Source organism: Cryptotermes secundus, unplaced genomic scaffold, assembly GCF_002891405.2.
Source record: "Cryptotermes secundus unplaced genomic scaffold, Csec_1.0 scaffold142, whole genome shotgun sequence".
NCBI classification, from domain to species: Eukaryota; Metazoa; Arthropoda; class Insecta; order Blattodea; family Kalotermitidae; genus Cryptotermes; species Cryptotermes secundus.
The window spans coordinates 272750-282393 of record NW_019743148.1 but is presented as its reverse complement, the minus strand read 5'-3'; the positions used below and the strand labels follow the sequence as shown (position 1 = coordinate 282393).

At 35.1% G+C, this 9644-nt stretch overlaps 2 protein-coding genes across 3 annotated transcripts in view; one reads left to right on the top strand and one right to left on the bottom strand.

The window, feature by feature from the left end:
* Positions 1–2613: 2613 nt before the first annotated feature.
* LOC111873736 (trimethyllysine dioxygenase, mitochondrial) lies at positions 2614–8204 on the top strand. Of its 2 annotated transcripts, none has more exons than XM_023868678.2 (4): positions 2614–2948; positions 5523–5698; positions 6251–6475; positions 7139–8204. In XM_023868678.2, exons 1-4 carry the CDS (start codon positions 2943–2945, stop codon positions 7404–7406), a joined length of 675 nt encoding a protein of 224 aa, XP_023724446.1. In that variant the 5' UTR covers positions 2614–2942; the 3' UTR covers positions 7407–8204. The 2 variants fall into 2 exon arrangements, with proteins under 2 accessions (XP_023724446.1, XP_023724445.1); XM_023868677.2 differs by having other exon boundaries at positions 2618–3004.
* The window catches only part of LOC111873733 (uncharacterized aarF domain-containing protein kinase 2), a 24009-nt gene continuing 22188 nt past the window's right edge, over positions 7824–9644 (bottom strand). Inside the window, exon 11 of the mRNA XM_033755190.1 lies at positions 7824–8416. Coding sequence (XP_033611081.1) covers positions 8234–8416 — 183 coding nt within the window. The 3' untranslated portion in view covers positions 7824–8233. The remainder of the gene's footprint in view (positions 8417–9644) is intronic.

Below are 9644 nucleotides of genomic sequence, written 5' to 3'. Positions count from 1 at the left end.
AGACCATGAACCTCAGATAGCTCAAATTTAACTGTAGTTACAATTCATTTTTTCAACATGGTTTAATCTTGATAAGAACAAAATCCAAAAGAAAAAAGAACCTATCATATGCAGGTGAGTTCCAGGTTATCCAGAAACTTATCATTGATTCGAAATTTATGCTATTTGCTTTGAAGAGACATATGTGGGCATACTGGATTCAAGCAAAATTTTTCAGTTCTTAATCGAAGTTATGAAAAGTTGGCTGAATCTGGCAATGGCCTCCCATCTCTTCGATAAATGGTGACAAATTTGTTTGTAAACTCCTCACCTATTGCGGCAGGCAGTGGGGTAGTGGTTGAGGCACTATACTACAAGCCAGAAGGTCGAAGGTTCAATTCCTGATGAGGTTAATGGATTTTTCAATTGACCTAATTCTTCTGGCTGCACTATGACCTTGGGGTTGACTCAGCCCCTGACATAAATGAGTACCAGGAATCTTTCTGGGGATAAAGGGTGTGTGAGGCTGACAATCTCACCACCATCTGTGAGCCAATTGTCTAGAAAATGTGGGAGCCTTGATGTCTCACAACCATACGGGCCTCCACAGCCTGTTACAAGGATAACTTAACCTACACTAACCCCATGAAGCGCAGTCCATCTTGAGAAGCTAACAGCTATTCAGTTGGTCAAGAAATTCACAGCATTTCATGGCATACAAAAGTTCATTACAGGTTCACAAGAGCTCATTTCTGGTTCTCATTCTGAGCTAGATGAATCCAGTCCATGTACTCCCATGCTATTCTTTAATATCCATTTTATTATTCTCACATCTACACATCTGTACCAGGCTGTGAAGGTCCATAGGGTTGTGAGACGTTGAGGGTCCCACATTATCTAGACAATCGGCTCAAAGATGGCAGTAAGGTTTTGAGCCTTACGCACTGGCCGAGCTTTACTCCCCAGGAAAATTATTTAAAACTTCCGATATTTTACTTATTTCAAGGGGGAAATCATTTATATGTATATTAAAGAGTAAGGGTCCCAACCCCGATCTCTGAGGCACACCACATCTTCTCTTATTACTCTTCTTAATATAATGCAGTAGGATTTATAGTATGGTTTAAAGAAATAGCTGTAATTGTTTCTACAGAGGATGAACAAAGATTCCTTCCATTTACAGGAGGTACGTATACCAGCTGTTATCCAGCCATTATCCTTGAGTTTATTTGTTACATTTTGCTTTGGAAAGCATGACTCATAGACAAGTAAATACTTATTTAAAAATGAGTTGACTATTTCGTTTACATCATTAGGTTTATATATATTTTCCCATTTTTCATTAGATAGTTTATTAAGAAATTGAGTCTCCATTTACTAATCTTCTTGTGATTCCCTGCACTTTTTTCTTCTCCAGAAAACTGATATTTTTTAGTACAAGACACTGATCATCGTGGTAAGATAGTCCACTACCAACAGAGATTACTTTGTATGAATTTATCCCTGCCTAATCTATAAAAATATTACCAATAACAGAGCTTTTGGTGTCAGTTATTATAGTTGGGAACTGTACTGTATGAAATGTATTATATGATTGCAACAGCACTAATAGCTGTGTTTTACATGTTGACTCTTCTAAAAAATTCACGTTAAAGTTACCACATATAATAAATTGAATTTTAGGTTCACAGAGTAATTTGAGTACTTTATACAATTTATTTACAAAGTACTCAAAATTCCCACAAGGTGACCTATATAGAGTATAGACATGTTAGTTTTAGTTAAAGAAATCTTAAGTGTACAAATTCCTATGTTCTTCTTATCACAGAACTGTGCTAAATTTATAGCAGTAAATTTTATATCTGATCTTATATACATACAAACACTTCTTCCCTGATAAGTCGTACGGGCATACTTTGTTCCAAATACATAGTTCTGGAAATTACTGTATAATAATTTCTGGTCAGACATGAGATGCTCAGATAAGCATATTAAGTGAGGATTTATATTATTTCTAACTACTGAACACTTCAATTCATCAATTTTGCCACCAAGACCTCTGATATTTTGATGTACAAGAATTAGAGAGTCTTTGGTATAATTATACTTATTGAAAAGAGACTTATTTGATTTTACTCCCATAAAGAATCCTCATTTCTTGTAGGTGGTCTTTTTCTCTTTATGATTATGCTCTCTTTCCCGATCAAGGATTGTTTCTATCACCTTTCGTTGATTACTGATGTCACATCCCTCTATAATATTTTTGTGTACACCACTGTCTGGTCACAATCACAATCACTCAAGTTCTCACTTTCACTATCTTCTTTTGAACCCATTATATGAAAACAATACTACAGACAAATTAATCTTCATGAATAAAAGACATTACCTACACATCATATGTGTACACACTTCTCTTTTGGTGCAATGAAACTCTCACGCTCTCCAACATGGAGGTTCTTTTCATACATGCCCACTTCTGATTTATGAGCTTTGGATTCAGCATCTTTCAAGTCCACTTTCCTGATGCCTCAGTAGAAGGCTTTCCCCCCCCCCCCTTGGTACTACAGCCCCAGTGGGCCTAGGCCTACCTCCATGAACTCCGTTCACAGAAGGCTTGTTTAGAACTTCAAAATATTAGATAATACCATTTCCTTCCCATATCTGTCCCAACATACAATTATCCTTAAATCATGCACGCCTGCGCACGCACACATGCACACACACACACAAATTATGAATCAATGAATCAAACAATAACAGACTTGGTATAACATAATCATATACTATCACTTTCTTAGGGCCAGATGGACACCAATCTGAGTACCTTCTTGACTGGCTGTGGAAGAACAGTTACAATGGTCTCCAAAATTCAGACACTTACCACCCTAAACTGTGGAACAGGCAGAGTGTGGAACTGAAGAACATTGCACAAGTGGACATGTCTCAGTATATGAACACAGATGCAGGTGTTTATGATGTTGTCAAATCTATTGTGGATTTTGGTGTTGGAATTGTAAAAAATGTGAGTTTCTGGAGGTGGGTTTTATAAACATCTAAGTTGTGACAGACCTCACGACTTGGATGTAATGGCTTGCTTCTTAAAAGTTTCTTCACATTAACCATCTGAACATCAAAAATGTCTCAAATTTAGGGACACTTGCTGATTTGGAATATGTTTATTTAACAGTAGATATTAAATTAATGAAATATTTGCTGTCATCTTGAAAAATTATAAACTAAAACACTTCAGTCTGTGACTTTTCAACAGTGGGAATCATCAGTTACCACAAAAGTACAAAACCAACCCACTGAGAACAGCAGAGTCCTTCCTGAGGAGCTAAGAGTCACTCTACTGATTGAAAACTTTTTTTTTTTCTTTTATAGAACCAGAAGGCTAATCAGCATGTTCACAAAAAGAGTAATTAAATTTTTATTTAAGAAATCAGCATGGAAAGGATTAGTATAGAATGCCAACTTGCTTCCAAGCTCTCCTTTGTAAGCTATACACTAGAAATGTTAAAATATAATTCCTCAGAAATTGGAAAAAACTGTGATCAAATATTACTGAAGCACCTCTCGTGAAATTACAAGTTTCAAGGCAATGGAATAAGTCCATCGCTGCTTACTACACAGGTCTACATTTACAATGCAGCATTGCTACCTGTACTGTACTGCAATGTGTTAGGTGTCTACACCTAAAACCAAGCGGTTACATAATCTTACCATTACAGTTCTGTGAATTTTAACCTGCTTTGCCTTTTTTTCAAGTCTGTAAAACTTGCTGCAGTTTGTATCATGTGTTAAATTGGTGAGCTTGGTACCTCGAAGATCATTCTGAAATATCCTCAGCTATTATATCAATGAAGCAAGGAATACTGGGAGAATTTCGTATCAGAATCAGAATAAGCAAGCTATTTACAGTTTTATACGTCCTTTGAAGATACTTCTGAGTAACTATATTATATATAAGCATCCTGTTGCACTATACACTTCCATATGTAATAATACAAATGCCGTCGTGAATGCAACGATTTATTTTGTTGTAGTTCTTTGTGTTTTCTTCCTCTACACTATATGTTTCGGCTGTAACTGGCCATCATCAGATGTATGTTTTCACTACGTAGCTGTCACACTGCACAAAATCCAAAAATCTAAAACACCAGCCTGTCAGTTTTGTTTAAAATCTCGCCAATATACGCTCATCAATTTGATTTTAGAATTCCAGTTTAAAATTAATTTTTTTTTTAATTTAAAATTCTAAATTTAAAGTTTTAAATCACAGGGATACTTGCTCTGTGTCTACATGTGCTGCAGAGGCTGTTTCTTGTTTTCAGTACTGTGCATGTATGTATTGTGCAGGCTCCCTGTGTGTGTGTGTGTGTCACTGCTCACTTTTAATACTTTTAACAGAATTGTTACTCTGTCTGCTCTCAAGTGATGCTTATCACTGAGCCTGAACACATTAATTTACTAGTAATGCAAAAGAAACAGCAGGTCAACCCACACATAAGTATGTACATCAGAGTTAAAAACAGTTGTCCCTTTGTTTTGCAAATTTCTGGTATAAAGCAGATTTTTTTCTGTATTGTAGACTTTAAATATGATAAACTACATCAAAAAACACAAAAACTAGGAATTTTAAGTAAGAGACTTGAAATGCCTTACTCTTCTTTTCTTGTATTTCAACAGAATTTTGTTTTTTAATTTCCAGTGTTTCTGAGCTTTTGGTATATGCTATAAAATATTCTTTTAATCAGTTCCACCCTTTGAAATCTAGGTCAATCTAAGAGTCTGGAAGAACAAAAAAGAGGCAGCTGTAATCAGTGACAGGTATTTCACATTTAGATCAATTCTGAAAAGTGTATAAACATAATATTACTCTATATATAAGGTCCCTTTCATTTTAATTCATAGTATTGCTATAACTATAATATATAGCCATCCTTAGTATCTATGAGGTCTGTATTCAAATATTCACTAAAAATACTAAAGAAATTAGATTTGAGTAGTACTAACTGGGGCAGTATAAATTGGGGTATCTTGTGTACACTTCATCACTGGTGATGAGGAAGTGAAACACATCTCGGAATGAGTGAAAATAGCCTCTTACTGTGCTGATCATCATTCCTCAGTAACATGTAATACACATCAGTTCAAATGCATTGAGTATTTCCCCAAATATATTTCTCTTTTTACTTCATCATGAACTTTATTGCTGTTTGTTACTGCTGTCACCAAACAGTTGAGATCTGATAGAGAATCTGGAAAGTTTAACTCAAGTACATGGATATCCAGTACAGCTGAAATATTTGTTCTTCAGCAAATCCCCAGAACAAGCTGATTACAGGGTACTATCTTCTAGGATGTAATGCTGTGTAGTCTGGTGAAAGTTTACTGGTATCTCAGACAAACATCCCTGAACATAGTATTCTTCATACTCATTGTTGTGGGAACCTCAAATCTCACAAGCTATGTGGTTGATGTGTACTGATAGTACTTACTATCATAGTAATAATAAATACCACACAACATGTAACTAGGTGCCTGCAACAAAAGAAGCCACAGACAAGGTTGTGCAGCAAATTGCTCATGTTCAGCACACCATGTTTGGTGGCATGTGGGAGTTCAGTGATCACCTAGACCATTATGACACTGCTTACACACGCCAGGCCCTGGGAGCACATACTGACAACACCTACTTCACTGAAGCTGCAGGGTAAGCTGGAGTTAATCTCTCTCTCTCACTTACAGTTTTCTCCATTTCTGGTATAGGTCCCGGGCAACCATAAACTCATCTGTGTTCACTGCTGTTTCTAGCCAGTTTTTATAGAGCATAAAATATTTTATGTCTATTGCTACTTCACTGCTCTTTAACTAAGAGCAATCAATATGAAATAACAAGATGAATCTATAATTTATTTTCCTTTTTGTACTTTCAGAATTTCTTTTATATATATGATTGTCAGTGTTTATTTTAAGAAAAATCCAAGCAAATAATGGGCCCCTTCACTAGCACTATATATTTTAAAATCATATACTATTAAATATTTTAGCTATTATACATATTAAAGGACATAAACTCTATGGAAAATTACTTCTAGAAGCATACAAAAGCATTCTGTATTCCAATATCAGTAACAGACTTACTAAATCTGCAACTCAGAAAAAAAGATAATGATGGCAAAATACTTGTATTTCCATTATTTCTTTACAATATCGAAGATGCCTCAGCATTTATTCTAAAAAATAATTGCATGTTGATGTTCAGGCTGCAGGTTTTCCACTGTCTGCACCATGATGGTGAGGGCGGAGAGACATTGCTGGTGGATGGATTCCGAGCAGCCTATGATCTAAAACAGACACATCCAAAAAGTTTCCAGCGGCTCAGCACACTACCCATTGAAGCTGAATATCTGGAGGCTGGAAAGCATTACATCAATGTAGATTCCATGCTTAAATTACACCCTCTTACTAAGAAGTTACAACAGATAAGGTAAGGGGATGGCTTTTAACAGAATGACTTCTACAGGTCACTCTGTTCTCTTCAGTTTAAGAGTTATTTTGCATTTCTTCACCTCCCCCTTCCTGCCCCCCAATAAAGGAATCACACACATGCGCAAACTCTTTCTCTCTGCAAAATAAATTGCACACACTTTCTCATGTACATAAAATAAAGCTACCGGCATATGTTACATTTGCTGACACATGATCCATGAGTATTATTTGGAATATGTAGTTTGTATATGAGCGAAGCTTGTATCTTCACATAATGCATTCATAATGTTTATAAATTCTCAAATTTTAATTTACATGCATCTGTACAAGATATAAACACTTATAACTAGGTCTACAGAGTGTAGTCCTTCTTATAAAGCTGACAGTCACTTAGCTATTCAAGAAATTCCCTGCCTCTTATGAAAAAAAAAAAAAGGTCTTCAGTATGTTCCAGAAAATCTGCCACTGGGTTCTATATAAACAGAAAACATGAATAGAATTTATAAATGTTAAAACTTCTTATCTATGGAGTACGTATTGTTCATGTGACATTCCTCGACTACTTGCATGCTTCCTGTAAAAGTGTACTTTTGCTGGAATTATTTTGTTTCTTTGTCAGAACCTTCAGTTATACTCTCAGACAGTTTATTTGCTCTTACAGGTTCAATCTAAATGATCGGGCACCAATGAGAATACTGGCAGCTGAACAGATTTCTCAACTATATGAAGATATCCAGTCATTTTCTGCTAAAGTGAAAGACCCAGAGGGAGAATGGTGGTTTAAGCTTCATCCTGGCATGGTTCTGTTCATTGATAACTGGAGAGTTCTTCATGGACGAGCATCCTATACAGGTCATAGGAAGATGACTGGCTGTTATATAAGTCGATCTGACTATATCAGTAAAGCTAAAGTTCTTGAGATTATATAGTATCTTTCCACAGGACCAATGGATAGCTTGAGGATGACAGCCTCAAACATCAAAAGAAAGAATGCACTGCAATTAGAAAACTTGCTGCAAAATTGTTTTTAGTATATTATAAATGCAAAGCCCTAATTTATTCCAATGGTTGATTTTTTATTTTAACACTATCTCACTTTTATTTTAAATTGTATCAGTTTTCTCAAACCTCCTTTATAGAAAACGTATATAACTTAAAACATTGATTTCATTAAGAACTAAAACTTTTATTTTAAAAGTATTCAGTAAATATTTAACAAAACACAAAGAACAATGAATGCTGCTGCAATGCAATAATATTGCAAAAAATGAACATCAAATCCTACAAGGTATGCAAAATTCAAAGAACAATTATGAAAAATACATGCACTCTGTCCTTCCATTCACTTTTTCAATCAAATTGGATACAAGTAGGCTACAACGATTTACATTCTGCATTAATATTTCTGAACTGTGTCACATCTGGCAATGTCATCTTTAACACAGTTACCACTTGTAATTATTTTATGCTGTAAAAAACAACAGTGGGTGAAAGCTGCAATCATTTGCTGTGCTTCTGTTACTTAGCAACACATTCTTTAGAGCATCAGCACATAAACATATGTATGCGTGACAAAGGACTCTCTGTCTGGGTTTAGGAAATGAACATTAAAACTTGGATCATTCAACTAAAACTAATTTATTTGTATGAAAAAGCCATCACCAGATCATTATATAAATATTGTATAAACAAAATATAACAGAATATTACAAAATTTGTGTGTACATGGAAATTCAGGAGCTTTGAATATATCTATTCATAGGGATGTTAATAAAAACGGTCTAGCTTGCTGTACTATATCAATCCTTGGGTCCAGTGACCTTCCCAGACCTTCTACCACCATAATTGCTAGTATGATGGATGAGAAGCTACCATCCAGCTTCACCTTATGTTCAATCATTGCAGAGAATAGAGATGTCATTATGGCAGACACTTCAACCTACAAAAATAAATAAATACATATATTATAGTTAACAGATAATGGTGTTAATCCTTGAATCTTATTCCAACTCACAATTCTGGTGCTGCCATACAAGACCTGATTTCTTAGTGCCTTCAGGCTAGCACAGGTGAATCAAAACATGGACTGACTCAATATTAAAAGATTTCTCTTCAGCAATAACCATCTGCTCAGTTGATCAAGAGATTACCTGTTCTTACAGAAGCCACATATTTGTCATCATCATCACAACATATGTTTTTAAGATTCATTTCATATTCTTTACTTATTTTATGGTTTACTTAATGATGCTTTAAAAATTTAGGGACACATAATTCTGAATGATATGATTATGGAATAATAAGTTTGAGAGGATGCGGAAGGAAGTTGTCAGGGCACAATTTGAGGTAGAAATCCAAATTTTTTAGAGGGAATGAGGAAAATCACAAATATCAATCAGGACAGAAAATCTCTGGCTGAAATTTGACCCCATGACATCCCAAAAATGGTGCAGGAGTGTTGTCTACATGACTATGGCATTTGGTTCATTTGAATAGTATCTTCCCTGTTCAACTAATACTTCTGTTATTGCCTCTTCCTATAATGTTTCCTCAAGACTACCACATACCATACATATATCTTCCTTGATTTAATCACCTAACACTGCCAATAAGATTTATTAACACAATTTTCATAGAACTTTGAGAAAATTATCAACAAAACAACTGAACTGTTCAATAGTAAATCTCACCACAGTTGGACACACACAACAGAATGCTTAGATGACTGAAGCACGTCAACAAATATTTCAATCACAGCTGAGAAACGTATGTCCAGAGATTACTTGCGTAGTTGTTTGTGCACCAAATGGGAAATGATTAACAACCTACTGAATAATGCATAGTCATAAATGTGGAACATGCTCTATACAGTAATTCAAACTTGCAAGCAGCAGCAATTTATCAAGATTCATTTGATCAGTAACACCTACCCCTGCTAGCCAAGAGGTTAATAATCAAGACATTTAGCTTCAGAAATCTGCAAAATCATGCATACAGTGTAATCCCCATTTTGCATTCTTCTGCTTCAGATTTTACTTCATTTAGTGTTAAACTTCTATGGCACCAACATAACTGTGTCATCTTTTACAGTTTTCCACAATTTAGCGTTCAGATTTGTTAATATAAATGAGAAGATTAAAGGGGATTTCACTGTTTATGTATCAATT

Excerpts from the sequence above, each read along its gene's own strand:
- LOC111873736 (XM_023868677.2), top strand. The coding sequence starts at position 2,921 with ATGTCTCAGTATATGAACACAGATGCAGGTGTTTATGATGTTGTCAAA. Across the intron at positions 5,699-6,250 it reads TACTTCACTGAAGCTGCAGG|GCTGCAGGTTTTCCACTGTC; the intron begins GTAAGCTGGAGT and ends GTTGATGTTCAG. Across the intron at positions 6,476-7,138 it reads AAGAAGTTACAACAGATAAG|GTTCAATCTAAATGATCGGG; the intron begins GTAAGGGGATGG and ends TTGCTCTTACAG.